A 21126-nucleotide genomic window follows, 5' to 3' on the forward strand; every position below is an offset into this window, starting at 1 on the left:
GCCTGTGATGGTGAACCTATGGCACTTGTGCCACAGGTGGCATGCATAGCCATATCAGTGGGCACGTGAGCTCAGCTCGCCGGCCAGCTGATTTTTGGGCCTTCTGGGCCCACCAGAAGTAGGGAAACAGGCTGTTTCTTGCCTCTGGAGGGCCTTGGAGGGGGAGGGAGTCGAGAAGGCCCGTTTTTCTCTCACCTGGCTCCAGAGCTTTTCTAGGAGTCGGGGGGGGGGGAACAGCCTTCCCCACGCCCCCGGAGATCCTCCGGAGGCCAAAAATGGCCTGTTTGCCCTCTGTAGACTCCTAGAGAGGACCTGGAGGCTGGGGACAGCAAAAAACGGGCCTTCTGGTCCCAGCGGAAGTTGCAAATGGGTCATTTTTGGCCTCCGGAGGATCTTTGGGGGGATGGGGAAGGCCGTTTTGCCCCCCACCCCCCCCCGACTCCTAGAAAGGCTCTGGAGCCAGGTGAGAGAGAAAAATGGGCCTACAGGGCCAGTGCGTGCCAGGAGTGGGGGGGTGTCGCATGCATGGGGGTGGGGCACATAGAATTATGGGTGTGGGCACGCGCAAGCGCAACTCCCCCACCCACCCCTTCCTGGCATGCGATGGCAAAAAGGTTAGCCATTACTGTCCTATGCCTTGCATAATCAATCAAAGTCCATTTAAACTATACTTGCAAGCTGTGTATAAAAATAGCAAAAACTATATGACCCATATACTTTGCTGAGGAATTACACTTTTGTATCCAAAACCAGGTTATATATTTTATGTTACATATTTTATAGTTTTTTTCTCTTTTGATTTGAAGAGTGCAAACAATTATACTTGCTTAGCCTTACTAAGCTATTGCCTTGTTTAGCAATCATTTGTAATTCTTGCATTTATGACCTTCTCAGATCTATAAAATAAAGGAAAGCTGAAGTAAGATCATAAGGACAGTTGCAATTTCATTTAGCAACTGCTTTACTTAACAACTAAGTTGCCAGTCCTGTTTGTGGTTGCTAAGCAAGCACTACCTTTATAGAACAACCCTCTCAAATGTGGCACTTCCAAATGCGTAAGGATAATAAATGTTGGGAAGGCCAACTCATGAAAGGTGCCCAGTCAGAGAATCTAGATATACAGTTCTAAAATGGGTTTCTAAAAAAGTTCTTCTCATTAATGTCTCCAGAATGGGAGCAACTATGAGCTACTCAACTTCATATACTGACATTCAAAATTCAGTTGTTTCTTTTCCTTTTGTCATCAACTAAGGCTATAAAAAGGAACATATATATAACTGTCGTATTAATTGAGAGATGCTGCTAATGCAAGATTCAGAAGAATTAACAGTATTTGGTACAGGCATTTCAATACAAGCCATATCACCACTAACGCATAGTTGTAAATAACTGCTTTATATGAGATGATGTTGGATTTTAGTTATCCCATTTTTAAATAGATGTTTGTTACTTTAGTACACAAAAATGTAAAAAAACAAACTCTTATAAAAATTAAAAAAGCAAACAGAAAGTAAAATAAATACATGATATAATAGATATAAAAGCTCAAATTTTAAACATAGCAATAAACATTAACCACATGGAATTATGTTGATCAGTCTTTCCATTATGTCAGCACAGAGGTTGTTTACAATTGAAGAACAATCACATAGCAGTCCAAGAGAGTAAATCTAAAACTGTACTATCTTTCCATCATAACAAAACAAACTCCCAATTTTCAATATATAATAACACATTGAACTCTTAAACTGGTATTTCAAATTTTTTTTCACTAAGGGTTGAAGAAAATTCACCAGGCATTTTTAGACTTATCAATCAAAAGGTACATTACAGCTAAAAAGCAATTAAGAACCAATTTATGAAAGCGATTAGAAAAGGAACTATGTGAACCAAGTGGCCATGGTTTGAGCAAAATGGTTTTCCCCTTGTCTCATGGGGTTCTAAACCCAGTGGTCTCCGTCTTGCAGTCTCCGCACAAGGAACAGTTTTGAGTGATTTCAAGTCCTCATTGTTCAGAGAGGAATTACAAAGAGCTGGTCTACTTCCTGATTCTTCATTCCGCCATGGTTGTCAACTCTACTTTTTATGGAACTATCTTCAGTTCACTATTTCTTTCCTGGAAGTCTGTCTTTCTAAGGTTTCTCTGAGGTATTCTGTAAACATGGGGGGAAGGGAAAATCTTTAGGTGAAATAATTCCATTTTAAGAACTTAAAAACATACTCAAGAGTCTTTTAGATTCTTAACCTTTGAATATCAATATATGATATTCCAATCCTTTATTTGAAAGATCTTGCAAATGACCAATCTTATTTTTTCCAGATAAGATAATTAAAGCAGTAGAGGGCTTTCAGATGCAATTATTCTCCATAAGTCTGGCTATGGATTGTCTCTGGGGAAAGGAAGAAGAATTCCAGCATCAAACAAGAATTGTCCATAGTTTCTGTAATCAGTAACTCATCAGTGCAATCACTGATTTATTTGAGGTTTTATGGCTATTCTAACTAGCTAAAATATGCTGTTGAAATACTACAAGATAAGAATCTGGGGGGGGGGCACCTTAGATATTTAGGGTTATTTCTAACTGGCAAATTATGGCTAATAAAGATCTTGACAGAGTTTACTTTAAGAGCAGAGAAGTCCTGTGACCTACCAAATAGATAGCAGGAGTGGACAACGTAATACAAGGAATTCGATGTAGTTCCTTCCTGGGTTGCAAATCACACATGCTGAAAAGACATAATGTTGATGAGTTCTTTAATTTTAGAATTATACAGCATAGTTTAATTTAGTGTAGAACTTCCAACTGTACTATTATTACGTCCTGGTCATCTCTGCATATGTAAGTTCTCAGAACCTCTGACTAACTTAATGACCAAGATAACTGGGGAATCCTGACTGTTGTATCTAGGGAACGTGTCTGGAAGGTACCTAGTTGGAAACATTTCAGAATTGGGTTTTTAAAAAAATGATAGATTGGCCCAAAAAATATTCAAATATCCTCTTAAATTGTACAATCTAGGAATAGCTGCTTCAAGAATATAATATTCCCAATTGTGTAGCTTTGCTCTTAATAACATCTTGGAAGAAGATTTGTGCAGGGCTATGATTTAAAGTACTCTTCTTTAAGAACATGGCTTTCTATAACTAAACTAATGTCTATGTGCCAATATTATAGTTGAACAAGAGGGGAGCCCTAGAAAATAGTTGTTTGCTGTCACTTTGAATCATTTCTACTGAAAGTTGTTTATTTGTTAACTTATCCATATATTCCTTTGTGACTTTCCTATTCCTTCATTCTATTTTCCCCCCTACCTTTTAAAATATCTTCCTCTGGAGTCTAAACTCCTAGTTTCATGTCATAACTTGCTTTAGGAGGAGAAATCTGTTGAATGTATAATGTGCAACTGCCCTACTATTTTTAATGCTAAAATAAGTTTATGGTGGCCTCATTTAGAGGAAGACCCTTCCATGCAGTGGAGGACATGAATTGTCTTCCCTATACAGGTAGTCCTCTTCCGTATATAAAGTAGTGATTTGCTTTAAGATCAAGCTCTGTTCTTCCACCTTCTCAATTCAATTACCATGCTGGCCCTATGTTTCTTCTTCGCATTGGATAGACCTGGCTGAAGCGACATGGGCTAGCCCCTTATATTTTCCAGGGTGGCCCTGCGGGCCGTATCCAACCAGATCATGGGGTGAATCTGGCTCGCAGGCCTTGTGTTTGACACCCCTACGCTAACTGCATCTTTAGTGGATCAAAGACTGTCAATTCTCTGAGTGCACTTGATGATTCTTTTGTTTTCCTGAACTTGTTCACCTGACTTCTGACATCTGGAAATGTGATTTTAATTGCTCCAGGAAGAATGTCACATTATATACTAAACACCTGATTTATATGTGACGCTTATAGAGTTTGTCTGGCCATATGCCAGAAAGTTAAACAGGAGAAGGCTCTTACTTGGGAGTATGCAGAAGAAATCTTTCTCTAAGAACATATCAAGGAGGAATATTCCAGCACTTAATGCCAAGTATATTGTATATACTCTTTACTCTTCTTTTAATTTGCCCAGCTCTAGATAGCAATTCTAGTTCATTGTGGCTGAACTGAAAAAGTAAAACAAGGTTGGATTTTGACAGACCGGAGAGCAGGAAATGCTACTTCTGTAGGCCAGTTTGTACTAGTTGGTTGTAGTGTTTAAGATGTTGGACTAGAAGTAGGACAATCCAGATTCAGTTCTATCCTGAACACTATCTAAACAATTTTATGTCAATTACTCACTTGCATTCTAACCTTCCTGAAAACCTGCAGTTGTAGGAATAAAATGAAAGGATATTCTTTATAAACTGCCTCTGGGGGAAAGGGCAGGATATGAATCTAGCAAATAAATGCATAAATAGATTGGTAGTGAAAAAAAACCCATTCCAGAAGAAGATGGTGGCAAAACACTTCTTCACTGGCTGTATTCAAGAAGTCATCAGAAGTAAAAAAGAAGTTACATGTTTTGATTCAGAGCCCTAGTTTTTTAAAATGTTACCTTTCCCAAACAATATTTTATACTTTTAAATGCAAGTATAAACTGCTTTTCAAATAAACAAATCCATTATTTAAATAATGTTCTTCGCTTACCATTAAAATGTGGTAACAAATATGTTTCATTGTACCTCTGCAGTATTTGTTCCTTTTAGGCTTTTAACATAATATCTAGGATGCAAATGGTCCTTGACCATTGCCAAGGTAATGTCTATTTATTTACTCTCCTTCTTTATCAGCATTCTTACAGGCTCTGTGTGGCTAACTAAAAAATTTAACAAACATATCCTTCCAAATGGATGCAAAAACAGAATCTATATAAATAAGTCATAAATGATGCATATTATAAAGCAGCTTCCTACTAAAAGGAACTTTTTTTAGAAGTTTCTGAAACAAAGGACAAATGAAACAGGCCAAAATTCCGTAACTTTGGATAAAACTTGCCTCTGAGGTGCGTCAGATGATAATCTTGCCCAGATGGGACCTGTATTTGACTCTGTGAGATCCTGTTGGATGGGAAAGGAATGCCATGACGACCGGCACCTTGAATCTCATTGGGAAGCCCATTGGTAACCAGTGGAGCTGCAAAAATATTGGAGCCATCTAATTATATCGGGGCATACCTATCACTGCCTGCCTGGGCCATCACAGCAGCATTTGGTTGACATAAAGGCGAGAAGAAGAAATGGAACGAGCATGGGTAGCAAGCAAGAAGAAAGACAAAAAGGAGATTTATGACTAAGCAATGAGACAGAGAAGAGAGATGATCTACATCAGGGGTGTCAAACTCACGGCCCGTGGGCTGGATGTGTCACATGCTGGCCCCGTCCCGCCCAGTTTAGCGAAGGGGGGAAAAGTCCCGGTACATCCCTTGACAACGCTAGTTTTTTATTTTATTTTATTTTACATTTATATCCTGCCCTTCTCCGAAGACTCAGGGCGGCTTACATTGTGTAATGTAAGTTTGACACACCCCTAGTCTATATTAATTGGGTATTGAGGCTGTAGCAGGTGTAACCCAAACCCTGGACCAGAAAATACTAGATGCACAACCTGGAGAAGTTGGATATCATTTACTATTGCTTCCTTTGGTTACTCATAGCTAACTTTAGGAGTTAGTCCTAAGGAGACATTTGAATGAAAATAATAACATTGCTCTGCCGAAGTACCATTTCCATTATGAGATCAGTGCCTTCTCACTGATTTTCTTGGCAGTCTATTCCCCATTTAACTTTGTTCTAAATAAAACATTTCCTATCATGTATTTATGTACTTAATACACAGACATCATCCATGATCTTTGCACAGAGGAGGGATTGCATAATGAAAAGCTGGGTAGTTCTCCAGAGGGAAACCCTTACTGATAACAGCTACCACTAAGGAATTGACCTCTATAAACATCACCACTAGTGAAGCTGGTTTCAAGGAGGTTTTGTCGTATTCTTGCCCAACTCGCTCTCATGTAGGAAATCTGTGAATGCTTTTAGTAGGCTTGGGTGAGGCAGCTTAACCTTGACAAAGAATCTCACGCTGTAAATGCCACACAACACTTTTCATCAAGGCAAAGAGTTGTAAGGCCTCATCTTGATTTTCCCCAAAGCTATTCTTGAGGTGCTGTCTACTCATTTAAGAAACCATGACATGCATGCTTGGTATGAGTGTTTCATTATTGTTTTTTACTGTCCAAAAAGCAACGCTAACCACAAACTCTTAGGGCTTGCATATCCTTTGGAAATCACATCCCAGGAATGGAAGCCTATTTTATTTGTCAGGGGTTTTATTCTCCCAGTTATATCTATGTAAAAACTGAATGTATATATTTTTTCTTTATTTTACTTTTAAGGAAGCTATATCCTGTTCTCTTGTAAAGAAAGGCGCTCTGGTTTATCTCTTTAAAAGCAAAGTGGTGTTCCGCTGCCAATCTCTTTCACTCTACAGTTTTTTAACATTTTCAAATGTTAAAAGTCCAAGTTATGTTGATTCTCAGTAATCTCCTGCTTGATTCACAAGGTTAATTAGACCAGTAATTTGTTATTTTTGCCCTCTGCATTGATAGAACTTGAAGCTTCAGAGGCAGATTTCTCCAAATTCCAAGGTATTATCTTTTTGTCATCATTTCATGATAGCTCAAAATTTTAAGAGATGCTATCTCACATTTCCAAAGCTCTTCAACTCATTTCACAAAGCTGGTCAGCATAACAATAATACAGTTGTTGAAGATCTGCGATTGTTGGAACTTCTTTGTTAAATTGTTTGTTAATTATTTATATTAGTTTTGTCCATGGATTTACCTGTATTAATAAAATAAACTTATCAGAGGAGGCATGTAAAAAGCAGAACAGTTTAATTCATATTTGAGTCCCTACTAAAATATAATACTATGTGTGGAGAGTAGGGAGGATGGCAGATGACAGAGGGAGGGAAGATCCATTACCAAGGGAACAAATAGCTGATGGGGCAATATGCTGATTCTGTAAACTGCTTATAGAGAGGCTGTAAAGCATTGTGAATGTAAGTCCAAGTGCTATTGCTGTCTTGGTACTTTTAGTTTGATTACTAATTTTGCTTTTTTTTGTCAGATTCTTCAAACATACAATACTTCCTCGTCATGCCTTTCCTATCTTTTCATTAAAATTCTGTTCGTTGTTGACAAGGGTTATTTTGATCCTCAAGGGTAATTTTCTTATTGGCCTTTTTTTTCCCTACAGGATCTGGGAATCTCCTTTTCTCTTGGCTGCCAAGGAGAACAATGTTCAGGGTCTTAGGAAATTAATCCAAGATGGTTCTTGTGACATTTATCAAAGAGGTAATTAAACGTATTCTGAAAAGAGAATTTTCAAGTGCTGCATTAAAATTACATGCATTAATTTCTCCATTCTTTGATCCTCTGCAGTACATATATGCAGATGTATTTAGAAATGTGACTCTTCTTTCACATTATATTGTTGTTACATGCTGGCTGGAGAGTTCTGGGTATTGAAGTCTACAGGTCCTGAAGTTGCTGAGATTGAGAAACACTCCACTAGGGGTGTCCAAAATAGCCATCACGAAACATTTTGCTTCAAAAATAATATTTTGAAGCAGAACATTTCTAGATTACTTGGAACAGTCCATTCCAGGGTCGGAATGTTCTATAACTTAACATTTTGCAACCCTTTAGTACACACCCAAGGCTAGTGAACACCCAGGCACATGCTTATTGCAATTGGATGAGAAGAGAAGACGTCAAGATGGAAGAATGGTGTACAGTTCATAGCCAAACTGCAGTGCTCTGGCCTACAGTACATAGCAAGATGGAATAGTTCCCTTACCATCACAGAGCCCTATTTCTGTTTTGGTCCTCTGCAAAGCTCTAAAATTTTATATTAAAAGATATCCATAAGTGAGGCAAGCCAAACTTTCTCCCTTTTCCTTTCATTTTAGAAAGACAGACAATGGATAGATGTTTCTCAGCTTACATATCTGTCAACCTGCAATGGATCAATATGGTAGATTATAGTCCATAACCCTCAATAAAGAACCTTTCATTCTGTAGTTGATCGATTCAACTGTTGCTGTTGATAACATGTTTTTTGTATATCTTTCACATGTATGGGACTGAATCAACAAGCAAGGCTTGGTTTTAAACTCATTCTTAAGTGACTTCTGTTTTTTTTTATTATTATTATTCTGTACAGGAGCGATTGGGGAGACGGCTCTCCATGTAGCCACCCTCTATGATTGTACAGAAGCTGCTGACTTTCTTCTGGAAGTCGCTCCAGAACTCATCAATGAGAAAATGACATCAGCACTTTATGAAGGTGATTGCTATTAAGGAGCTGATCTAGGAAATTTTTTTAAAGTTTATATCAATAGCAATGCCTAAGCACAATGCCCAAATGACATATAATACAATAGCAATAAGACTTATATGCCGCTTCATAGTGCTTTATAGCCCCCTCTAAGAGGTTTACAAAGTAAGCATATTGCCTCAGTAATCTGGGTCCTCATTTTACCAACTTTGGAAGGATGGTAGGCTAAATCAACCTTGAGACAGTGAGAATTGAACTGCCGGCAGTCGGCTGGCTGTCAGCAGAATTAGCCTGCAATACTGCATTCTAATCACTGCGCCACCACAGCAATGTCATGATATAAGCTCTGCTCTTTTACCCTTGTGTCACATGATACAAAAATAAGTTAGAAGTAGAGCTTTTGATGCAGCATAATGATATAGCTCTTTTCTCTATGGAACATCATTTTCCCGAAGGTATGATTGGCCCCCACCCTGTTGTGTTTCTGAAAGGCCGAGAAGACATGATTTTGTCAGCAGGCCTTGGGACCACAAATGAACATGGAGCCACTCCAGTGGTTGATTTGACTCTGTTGCTACTGCTAAGGAGTGGGGAGCATTAATGGGGTTTTATGTTGTGGATTTTTAATGTTATAAACCACCCGCAATCATCTATGTGTGAGTTAGATGTAAGTTTATTAAACAAATTTTTTAAAAAAATTACTAAATAAACATTATGACACATGATTTAACACTTGATGTACCACTTGCTGTTGCTGCAAATATTCATGATCTTAGAAAACAGAATGAACGATAATAGGAACAAAGTGTTTGAACAGCTATTGTGTATAGTAAGAATGAGAATTTTTATCTTTTTCCTGAACTATTTACTGCCTGAAAAGCTAAAGCATGAAAGCTGAAATTTGCTGCTAAATCTTATGTTTTGTAGCAAAGAGTGACCATATTAGGAAGTGGATTTTCAGTGGGAAGATGGTAAAGAAGGGAATGCTTAAAAAGCCCTTAATTCTACTACAGTCTCAGATGCAGTGAATTTTAAAAAGGGGGAATCCTAATCATAGGATTCACAGATTTCATTGTAGACATATCTAGTATAACTGGAGCTTTGGTTTTCATTTCAACCTGAGTGTTTGAACTCTGTATTGGATCTTTTAAGTTAGGAAATTTTTGCAGAATGTGAAAGATGTTCTTTCTAAATTCCCTGTTGAAAAACAAATTTAAAATGGTGGTTGGTTTCTTAGCATTTCATAATTAAAAACAAGCCACTATTGGGTACAAAGAATGTCTTAATTTGAATTTTAAAAAATATTAATTGCAGGACAAACAGCACTCCACATTGCAGCAGTTAATCAAAATGTTCATTTAGTGCAATGTCTGCTGAAGAAGAGGGCTCACATTTCTACTCCTCGAGCTACAGGACACTTCTTCAGGCGTAACTCCTCACATCGCTCTTATTTTGGTATGATTCCATCTGTTGCTCCAGAGATAACTTGATTAGCAGAAGAAAGCCAGTGCTCCACAGAGTTAGCTCTGCTCCTCAAAAGTTCTTTTCTATCCCTCCTGTTACTGCTGGATCTGTCATTTTAGTAAAGAAACCTTAGATTGGTTTTATCTGCAAAAGAGTAAATATAATGTGATGAATCAATATTTAATCATGCAGGTAATTTTCAGCTTTATGGCCCATCATAATGACTGCTCAAAGTTATGACCGTGTTGGAAAAAAGACCTCCAGCATTTCAGCAACCAGGTTTCATTTATGACAAGTTGTAATATCCTGCAAGTCACCTGATCACTTTTTGTGACCTTTTCTTGCCATTTTTCATTATCCAATGTCTATTGGATAAACTGAATTTGGATTTACAACTACATGATTTTAATGACCGTAATGATTCGCTTTATGTCCATCATAAACATGGTTGTAAAATTGAGCCTAGTCACATGGTGACTTGACTTACAGCCACAAATTTGGTCATAAGTTGAGGACAACATGTAATTAAAGAAGAGTCCTTGAAATAATATCTTAAATCCCACTACCATGAACCCTAAGGTTAGTCTGGATTCATCACATTATTTTATTTAGATCATATATGCAGAGGCATGGCTTTCCTAAATACGCAGCTGCTCATACTAAAAGTATAAAACAAAAGAAAACTATTTAATGAAAACTGATTAATCAAGGGCTACTTATTCATTGATCCTCCAACATAAATGGAATCAGCTAAACAGTGAACCCTAATTATGAGTATCAGAATAGTTTTTTATTTCATTAAATAAATTTTGTTTTAATTTTGTTTTCCCTCACAAATTCTTCCATAGGGGAGCATGTTTTATCTTTTGCAGCCAGTGTGGGCAATGAGGAGATTGTTCATCTATTAATTGAAAATGGAGCTGATATCAGGGCACAAGATTCTCTAGGTAAGATGCCCACAGTCATCTTGTAAAAACATGGATTGTTTTGGGTAGAAACAATAAGGAATTATACCTGGTTTGAATTTGATAGACCATTGAGTAATCAAACACTTGGCACTTATGTACAATTATATGACAGCATTTAATATGTTTTTTAATACCGTGTTTCCCCCAAAATAAGACCCTGTCTTATTTTTTTTTTTGAACCCTGAAATAAGTGCTTGGCCTTATTGCCATGCGCTCAAAAGCCCGATTGGGCTTATTATCAGGGGATGTCTTATTTGGGGGGAAACAAGGAAGTTATCTTTAATTCTTAGGAATTTTTTGGTGTTTTATTTTTTTTCTTCTCTGTAACACACCTCTGTCAAAACGCTATATATCAAAGTATGTCTCAGTTCTCAGCCTCACCAATAATTTATCCCAGTGATTCAAAATGGATATATAAAAATGAAACTTGTGTTCATGAAGAGCTAATAACAAAATTTGAATAATGCTTCTGAGACGTTACTAAAATGGATTAATTCAGTAAATATTAACCAATTGTGCAGTTGTGTAAGAGCAGTTCTCACATTATTTCATCTCCAGGAAACACGGTTCTTCATATTCTAGTTCTTCAGCCGAACAGGACATTTGCATGCCAGATGTACAATCTCATCCTTTCCTATGACAAACAAGAAGGGAACTTGGAACCGTTGGACTTGATTCCCAACAATGAAGGTCTTACTCCATTCAAACTGGCTGGAGTTGAGGGTAACACTGTGGTGAGCACATGGCCCAGTTGATCCCTATGGGAATATTTGGGGGGAGGGGGGGAGAAAAATATAATTAGTTTTAATATCTTGTTTTCTCCACAGAAAAGTCCTAAATATTTATATTGGGCTCCCTGACATTAAATACTAATTAGACCAAAAGCCAGATTCAGAAGTTAAATCTCAGATTGTTGTGGATTATTGTCTGGTGCTGTGGCAGGCTCATAATTTAGATCCTTTTTTCTTCATATACAAAGCAACAAAATTTAAAGTTCCATTTATGTGTTTCATGTTTTACATGAATGGAATGGAAGGAAAATATACAACCCAAGTCTCATATACATAATGACATACTTGATACTTATTTAAGTATGAGTAGTATACTCATGGTAGTATAAGCAAGTCTTATTTCTTCAGATCATTTTCTGATGTAATTGTAATTCAAATTTATTTTTATTATGAACACCTCTTTCTCTTGATTCCAAATGTGATTTTTTTTTTTGGTTTTCTTTTGGGTGTTGTTTCAAGTCAGTCTTGACTCCTGGTAACTCTGTGGACTCGGTCCCTTCAGGCATGGTTTTTCAGAAATGATTTTGCTATTGCCTTGTTCCTAGGGGTTAAAAAGAGACAGAATGACTGGGTCAAGGTCATGCAATTGACTTCATATCTAAAGCAAGAATTAGTTTTAGTAGATCTAGAAAACAGACTCCTAGTTTCTAGATCAGTGCCTTTAATCAGGATCCCAATGGATAAATCAGGATTCTGATGGATAAAGTTCTGGATCCTAAAAGCTTATAGCCTTTGAATCATTCAGGCTGTATTTCAGAATTTCTGCACTTTCATCCAATTCCAATATCCAGAATTGAATTATTTTGAAATGCAATGCCATCTTTAATACATTCTAGTACTGAATCTTATCAGCAATCTGATGTAAACAATTCTGTGCTGTTTTTCTTTTTCAGATGTTCCAGCATCTTTTGCAAAAGCGTAAACAAATAATGTGGTCTTTGGGACCTATTACTACCATTCTCTATGACCTTACAGAAATTGATTCCTGGGGTGAAGACCAATCTTTTCTGGAACTTGTTGTATCAACAAAGAAAAGAGAGGTACTATGGAGCTCAGATACTTTTAATCTTTGTAGAATGATGACTGCTTCTATTATTGAACAAGGAACTTGAATGTTCTCCTAGATCATGGGTGTCAAACTTGCGGCGTCATGTTACTGTCATGTGACATTTCGTGATGTTTTTTCCCTTTGCGTAGCTGGGGTGGGTGTGGCCTGCATGTGACTCATCTGGCCTGCAAGCCGCCAGTTTGGCACCCCTATCCTAGATGTTCATATAAATTGCATTGTCTATGAACTTTTTGTCCAGCTGATGAAGAAGCAAAGATTGCTGAGATCTGATAATAGAATTCACATCACAGACTTTAAGATCAGTTTAAGAGAAAAGTCTTTCAATGCAAATTCTGCAATTACTAATACAACAGGTGGACAATTTGACTGAATAAGCTAAATTTCCTGTACTCTTGATACATTTTTTAATTCAAATAAAGAATTAGACCGTAGTCAAAATATTCATAACATGAATCACTTATTTGAAAATTTGCTCCTTCTGTATTTACAGCATGTTATCTGATGTTTTTTTAAAAAAATAACAATTTAGAAGAGCCCACTATATCATTCTTTGATTTATAGAAAGTAATTTGTTGCATGGGGTTCTATTTGTTTTCTAATTTTATTTTTCATTCATCTCTGAAAGTGATCCTAGAAAGTTCAAAATTTCCTTCAAATAAAATATAGTTAATTCATTCATTTTGTTTATATAGCAGCTTTCTTCCTGGAGCTGAAGGTGATTTACACAATTTTTTCCTCCTCTTGATTTTTTTTCTCCAGAACAACCCTTTGACGTAGGTTGGGCTGAAAAAGGACTGGCTCAGTGCACCCTGTTCCCTAGCTCAATATGGACTTGAACCGATCTCTCCCAACACCAGGTTCCAGAGTTCCATGGAACCTGGATGGCTAGTATTCGGCAGGATTTATTTAAGGGCCCAGGAACTATATAAAACATTTAACAGTATTACTGTTTGTAATGGAGTTAGTGATATGATAAAGATTAATCTGGAACTCGTTCCTTTATTTCGCCTTATTTGATATTCTCTTCCCCCCCCCCCAGTTTATTTCTTTCCTGTAGTTAACTTTTCATTACAAAGTTTCAATTTACCTTTCGACCTTGTGCCAAAAAGCCCCTTCTTGTGTTCCTCCACCCCCACCTGTCTCACTTTCCAAATCTGCATCGTACTTAAGGATGCAAGAGATGCAACTGTACAGTAAAGAGTTTTAGTCTCTGAAATGTAATTCCCAAAATTGAAAAATCTTCACAAGTCTTTATGGAACTGTAGATGGTGAAGAGATTTATATCCTGCCATTTTTTTATAGCTTGTTTGGTAATAACTTAAGCATTGTAGCCCCCTCTATTTATTTTAAGGCAAGGGCTGTAGCTCAGAGATAGATAATTTACTTTGAATATTCAAAAGGTCTTAATTCCTGGCATGATGGAGATACCAATAAGGATCACGCTTTCTCAAATCTTAGTAAGCCATTGTTAGTCAACTTTGCCACCTTGTAATTGTTCATTTCACCTCTGGTTATAACTGACAAAACAGATCAATTGTCCTGGCAAGATAAATTGTTTTGCCTACTAAGACCTTGTTAACCTTACTGGATTTTGCATGTGCTATCTGGCTGTCATCATGTCAAATTTAATAACTTGTGAGGTGTATGGGAAGGGTTTTTTTAATACAACTTATGGTCATCATTGACTTTATAACACCAATTTCCAACTTTACTTTTGTGAAGATTATATATGACACTTGACAGCTTTTGACTTCTTTGAACCATAAACATAATCAGAACAAAAGTAGCTGCATTTAGTTAAAATCATATTCACAGATGGCAGCACTCTGAGTAATAAGACAATTTGCTTCAAATTTCTGTGCTTCTTATATATGTATTTTATGCACTGGGGATCATTCCACATCTTAAATAAATTTTTAATCTTTCCCCGTTCTGTCAATTTCAGGTTTAGGACTGATCATTTAATTCAGCATGAAAAGAATTAGAATGCCAATTTCATTTTCATTTCATTTCATTCATTTATTGTCAGGGTATCCCCCCTTCCCTATCCCTAAGCTCCAGTGTGGTAACACTGAAGCCTCAAAATGGCCTCTGTCAGGTCAGCTTCAGGGTTGACATTTACGTAATCATTTGCCCAGTGATTACATCCTTCTATTTTAAAGAACATCCATTGACTGCCAATGGTTTGAGGACTTAATTCAAAATACCTTTAAAACTGCACGACTTGTTATGAACCTGCTCATCTGCAGTAGAGGCCTTTTGAAAGAAGATGCATAGTTTTCTCAGGAGTGCATGAAAAGCTTTTTTCTCCCAACTGCTCTCCAATTAAGGAATATCTTTTCTTTTGAAAATTCACATGTCTTTCTCCTTTACTTTTCGTTTTTAATCTTATCATCTTTTTTTTTCTTGGAATACTGCCTTGCAGTTCTTTGTGAAAGAAGGTATATAAGTGCCCCCAATATATCAAATTAAGATAAATTTATTTATTTATTTATTTATTTATTTTGTCACAACATCATACAAAAAGATTATATAGTATATACACATATAAACATATATAGGAAGAAGAAAAGAAAAACAATAGGACAGGAACGGTAGGCACGTTTGTGCGCTTATGCACGCCCCTTATGGTCCTCTTAGGAATGGGGTGAGGTCAATAGTAGAAAGTTTTTGGTTAAAGCTTTTAGGATTATGGGAAGAGACCACAGAGTCAGGTAAAGTATTCCAAGCACTGATGATTCTGTTGCAGAAGTCATATTTTCTGCAATCTAGATTAAAGCGGTTTACATTAAGTTTAAATCTATTGGTTGCCCTTGTATTATTGCAATTAAAGCTGAAGTAGTCTTTGACAGGAAGGACATTACAATAGATGATTCTGTGAGTTAAACTTAGGTCTTGTCGAAGGCGACGGAGTTCCAAGTTTTCTAAGCCTAGGATTTCAAGTCTGGTGGGATAAGGTATTTTGTTGTTTTCAGAGGAATGGAGAACTCTTCTTGTAAAATATTTCTGGACACGTTCAATTGTATTGATGTCAGAGATGTGGTGAGGGTTCCAAACAGGTGAGCTGTATTCTAGAATTGGTCTAGCAAATGTTTTATATGCTCTGGTTAGTAGTGTGGTGTTTTTGGAAAAGAAGCTACATAAAATTAGGTTTACAACTCTTAGAGCTTTTTTTGCTATGTAGTTGCAGTGGGCTTTGGCACTTAGATCATTTGACATGAAAACTCCAAGGTCTTTAACGGGATGGGGGTCGTCTGTAAGGTAATGTCCATCTAGTATGTACTTAGTTTTAGAGTTCTTTTTTCCTATATGTAAGACTGAGCATTTGCTGGTTGAAATTTGAGCTGCCAATTTTAGACCAAGCGGTTAGATGGTCAAGGTCGTTTTGAATGATAGAAGTGTTGTCTGTGGTGTTAAATAGTTTGACATCGTCAGCAAAGAGAACACAATTACTTGAGATATGGTCACAAAGATCATTAATGTATAGAATAAAGAGTGTTGGTCCAAGGACGCTGCCTTGAGGAACGCCACTCTTGACAGGAACAGGATTTGATAAAGCATTGCCAATTTTGACCACTTGTTGTCTGTTAGACAGAAAAGCAGATATCCATTTGTGGAGGGGTCCTGAGATGCCATAGGATGTTAGTTTAAGGAGAAGTTTATCGTGTACTACTGAGTCAAAAAAAATTTGTAAGAAAATATTATTAGGACCACACCAGTGGCTGATTTTTGAAATATGGGACTTTTAGAATTAATTCCCAGGGTTTTTCCCCCCACCTCTTCTTTCCAGGCTCGCCGTATCCTAGATATTACTCCCGTGAAGGAACTTGTGAACCTGAAGTGGAACACATATGGGCGTCCTTATTTCTATTTCCTGGCTCTGTTTTATGTCCTCTATATGATTTGCTTCACCATGTGCTGCGTTTATAGACCACTGAAAAATCGCTCAGATAATCAAACGGATGAGCGGGATAACACCGTCATGGTGCAGAAAACATTGCAGGTATATTGGTGTATAGCTACAAGTTTGTCTGTGAATCTAGGCAATTTGTAAAATAACTGTTTTCAAAATGCAGCACAGAAGAATTTTAAACTTTGCAAAAACTCTTTTTGAAAATGCTCCAAGAGGCCGTGAAGGAAAAGGCTGCCACAATTGTGAGAACAGCTTAAAGATAAGAAAGAAAGAAAAATTACTGAATTTGCCAGCCATGCTTTGGCTTTCACTAGCCTTTCTCAAATGAGTCATTTTTACCTGATCCAAGGACAGATAATCCACATTTCTTAGATGGAAGATTAAAAAATAAAAGATCTTTCCTGGTATTCAGCTGTACCTCTTCAGTCTGTAAATGGAAATTAGCATTTATTTATAACACTCCCTGCTATAAAAGCAAGGTAGCAAAGGAAAGATTCTACTCTTATTCTTTCACTGGCCTACAGTGTTTGGTTTCTATGTTCAGGAAAGATTTGGGAGCGGGATAATGCATGTTACTTGTGCAAGATCATCTTTTGGTTCATCTTTCAAATAACAGTTTCACTATCAAAACAATGCTGCCAAAAGAGAAATAATTAAATTAAGCTACACTAAATAAACGTCTTGGTGACACCAGTTCCAGATTTTTCAGATCTCTAACATTTCCTTAATTAGGACACTTTCCTGTTTTTAGGAATCATATCTGACATATGAGGATCAACTCAGGCTTGTGGGAGAGTTAATTACAGTGATAGGAGCCATGGCAATTTTATTCCTAGAGGTAAGGACAAAAGAATAAAGTTCTATTACATTGATCTTCATTAAACTATACCAACATCAGATTGGCAGTTCTATCTGCCATTGGAGAGACACTGTATATCTAAGCAGTCGTATGTTATCTGAAATCAATATAATTGTCTTGAAAAACATGATGCTACATACGCTACCTATACTTCTGACTTCCTTGTTGGGAAGTATCCAGAGTTAATTTTTGTTTTGGAAATAGTTAAAATAATTACAGATGAACTGATTGTGGATGAATATAGCCAGTCATCGTTAGCAGGATCTGCATATACTGTAATAAAATAATTGATCAATATTATGATTTGAGTTCATTCTTTTAAAATCACTGTCTTAAGTGATTTTCACAGGTTTAAGGCATTTTATATTTTATATTGTACCCTGTTTGGAGTATTTTAACATCTTTTCACATTTTGCTTGTTTAATCACCAGTATTAAAATATTTTTTGAATGTCTTTATTCTGCAAAATTACTACTCTAACATGAAGTGGTTCAGATCACTGACTTATCAAGGTGTTGCTAACTAGTGAAAAGCAGGTGACATTTTTGATTGCTGATAGTTGTAGTGTATAGGTTTCCCTCTATAAAATCATGTCAGATACAGGTAGTCCTTAACTTGCAACAGTTCATTTAGTGACCATTCAAAGTTACAACGGCACTAAAAATGTGACTTATGAACGTTTTTCACAATTACGACCTTTGCATCATCCCCACGATCATGTGATCAAAATTTAGATGCTTGGTAACTGGTTCATCTTATGACCGTTGCTATGTCCCAAGGTCATGTGATCACCTTTTATGAACTTCTGACAAGCAAAGTCAATGGGCCGGGATAGCTCAGGCAATAGAGAAGCCTGTTATTAGAACACAAAGCCTGCAATTACTGCAGGTTCGAGCCCGGCCCAAGGTTGACTCAGCCTTCCACCCTTTATAAGGTAGGTAAAATGAGGACCCAGATTGTTGGGGGGGCAATAAGTTGACTTTGTAAAAAATATACAAATAGAATGAGACTTTTGCCTTATACACTGTAAGCCGCCCTGAGTCTTCAGAGAAGGGCGGGGTATAAATGTAAACAAAAATAAAAAATAAAAAATGGGGAAGCCAGATTCAGTTAACAACTGGGTTACTAACTTATCAGTGATTCCTTTAGCAACTATGGCAAGGAAGGTCATAAAATGGGGCAAAATTTACTTAACAACTGTCTCACTAAACAACATAAATTTTGGGCTCAGTTGTGGTCATAATGATTACCTGTATTAACGACATTGTCCTCATATTGGCTTGTTTTTCTCTATTTTTTCCTTGATTTGGGCACAAAATTCGTTCTGAACTCTCTGTACAGTTGAGTCAATTTCTAGAGGTAAATTCAGCACATTGGTGATTTCAGCCCTCAGTTGAGGATTTCAGTCCTCAGCACATTGGTGATTTCAGTCCTCAGTTGGTTATAAACTTTTGATACATATTTCATTTTTTATAGATTCCAGATATTCTAAGAGTTGGAGCCACAAAGTACTTTGGACAAACCATCCTGGGAGGACCTTTTCATATAATAATGTGAGACTCTAAAGTCCCAGAACTCACAAATACTCTTTTTTTCTTATACTGTATGTACTCTGTAATTTTCCTTTCACCATTTTTCTCTTCCATTTCTATCTGCTTCAAATCTAGATTTCTTTCTTAACATCTGTTTAAGTTCTGTCTGGCAGGGTTGACTGCTGAATCTCCTGAAAATTTTGAAATTCCTCAGATGTTTCAACTTGAGACACACGTGTTGTAAATGTTGTACCTTGATGAACGTATCTTTTCTTTTATGTACACTGAGAGCATATGCACCAAGACAAATTCCTTGTGTGTCCAATCACACTTGGCCAATAAAATTCTATTCTATTCTATTCTATTCTATTCTATTCTATTCTATTCTATTCTATTCTATTCTATTCTATTCTATTCTATTAAAACTGACAACAAACAATTTTTCACAAGAAATGCCTTGTTCCAGCAATAGACATTCTCCTTTCTATGAATGCAAATGAGCATATATTTACATGTATTGTCTGCTCATGTATGTTTAGGGCTCAATTCTGTCTTAATTAATGTTATGTTGTAGTAATTAATTACTCATTCTCACTTAGTTATATTTTCCATTTACAGCATCACATATGCCTGTGTGATCCTGATAACCATGATAATGCGACTGACCAGCACAGAAGGAGAAGTGGCCCCTATGTCCTTTGCCCTGGTGTTGGGCTGGTGCAACGTCATGTACTTTGCACGAGGATTTCAGATGCTTGGGCCTTTTACCATCATGATACAGAAGGTAAGGAAAGTAAAGCTAAAAACTAAAGTCAAACTGAGAAAGAATTCCACAGGTAGTCCTCAACTTACAACTATAAGTGAGCTACAATTAATGGTTGTGATGCAATCATGAGTCAAGGCATTGTATGACTGAATCAATTTTTCAATAGTTTATGTGATAGTTGTTAAACAAATGTTACAGTGATTAAACCAACCAATTTTCCCCAATGGGTGGGGTTTTTTTGTTTTTTTTGTCAGAAACTGGAAGTCAACACCACAAACTGGCAAGAAATGTCACAATTTCTGTCACACAATGGCAAGGAATGCTACAAATGGCTGTAAAGCTGAGCTGGTTGCTAAGCAGCCAAAACGCAATCATATGACTGAAAGGGTGTGTGTGGCTATTGTAACTTCAAAAATGGGTTGTAAGTAGCTTTTGGGTGGGTCCATTGTAATTTCGAATAGTTGTTAAGTGACTGGTTGTAAATTGATAACTACTTGAATTTCTCTCAGAACTACACCTTTTCTAATAATTGGAACTGAGAATTTAAAGGTCAGACGATCTGGGAAACGGAGAGCTGGAGAAAAGTTAGACATAATAACATTATTGTTTTATCTTTTCTACAGATGATATTTGGTGATCTTATACGTTTTTGTGGGCTAATGGCCGTTGTCATATTTGGCTTTGCCTCAGGTGAGCTCTAAAGAAAGATGTGAACTTCCAAGATTATCCCAGTATTCTTTGAAAGTGCAGTCTGAGAATCTGTTAATGTCCTTATTATGCTATTCATTTCTACAGTGAAAAAAAAATATTCTTATATATTTCCAGGTTTTGGTTTGTTTTTTTTAAAAAAATGTATCCATGTTTTTGTAATAGCAGGGGCTTTCATAAGAACCCTGGAATTTTATGTTATTTCAAAGGAGTGTCATAGCAAGAAATCAATAGTAACAGATAATGCAATCTAAAATATAAATTATTAGGTATTCAATCCTGAGTTTGCACTGTCGTGCACCTGGAAGTGCTGGAAGTTTAGTGAATGTGATCGGTATACCAGCTTGGAAATACCGACTGGTGTCTTCTTTGAACAAAATGCAGTATAATTTGGAGGGGGAGGCAGTATGCTCCTAAATATTAGTGGAAGAAATGGAGGAATAAATAGCGGAATAAATTGTTGTCAGTCTTTTGATGGCCATTGTTAAAACTGAGAATAACCGATCTTTTGCTCTAATCTAGCATGGGTCTTATGTTTGGGAATTCTATAGGAAATTTACTGAGGTTTCTTGTGCAACCTTTTAAGAACAGAATGTTCTTAAGATACAAAGTTTAAAAGCCATTATTTTAGATGATGGTTTACCCTGATTCTTGTGTTACTCTGGCTTTTCTGTATTATTTTTTTTTAGAAAATATGCTATTGCACATTGTTGCTTACCGAACACACCTAATG

At 36.8% G+C, this 21126-nt stretch overlaps 1 protein-coding gene across 1 annotated transcript in view; it reads left to right on the top strand.

The window, feature by feature from the left end:
* Window positions 1-21126, top strand: part of LOC131192265 (transient receptor potential cation channel subfamily V member 6-like) — a 31174-nt gene that overhangs the window by 4484 nt on the left and 5564 nt on the right. Inside the window, exons 2-12 of the mRNA XM_058171268.1 lie at window positions 7241-7338; window positions 8210-8332; window positions 9638-9778; window positions 10636-10734; window positions 11314-11489; window positions 12440-12586; window positions 16406-16618; window positions 17280-17366; window positions 18864-18940; window positions 19538-19703; window positions 20309-20375. Of these exons, the coding sequence (XP_058027251.1) occupies window positions 7241-7338; window positions 8210-8332; window positions 9638-9778; window positions 10636-10734; window positions 11314-11489; window positions 12440-12586; window positions 16406-16618; window positions 17280-17366; window positions 18864-18940; window positions 19538-19703; window positions 20309-20375 (1394 nt within the window). The remainder of the gene's footprint in view (window positions 1-7240; window positions 7339-8209; window positions 8333-9637; window positions 9779-10635; window positions 10735-11313; window positions 11490-12439; window positions 12587-16405; window positions 16619-17279; window positions 17367-18863; window positions 18941-19537; window positions 19704-20308; window positions 20376-21126) is intronic.

The sequence above is a fragment of the Ahaetulla prasina genome, chromosome 2 (assembly GCF_028640845.1).
Source record: "Ahaetulla prasina isolate Xishuangbanna chromosome 2, ASM2864084v1, whole genome shotgun sequence".
In the NCBI taxonomy this organism is placed as follows: Eukaryota; Metazoa; Chordata; class Lepidosauria; order Squamata; family Colubridae; genus Ahaetulla; species Ahaetulla prasina.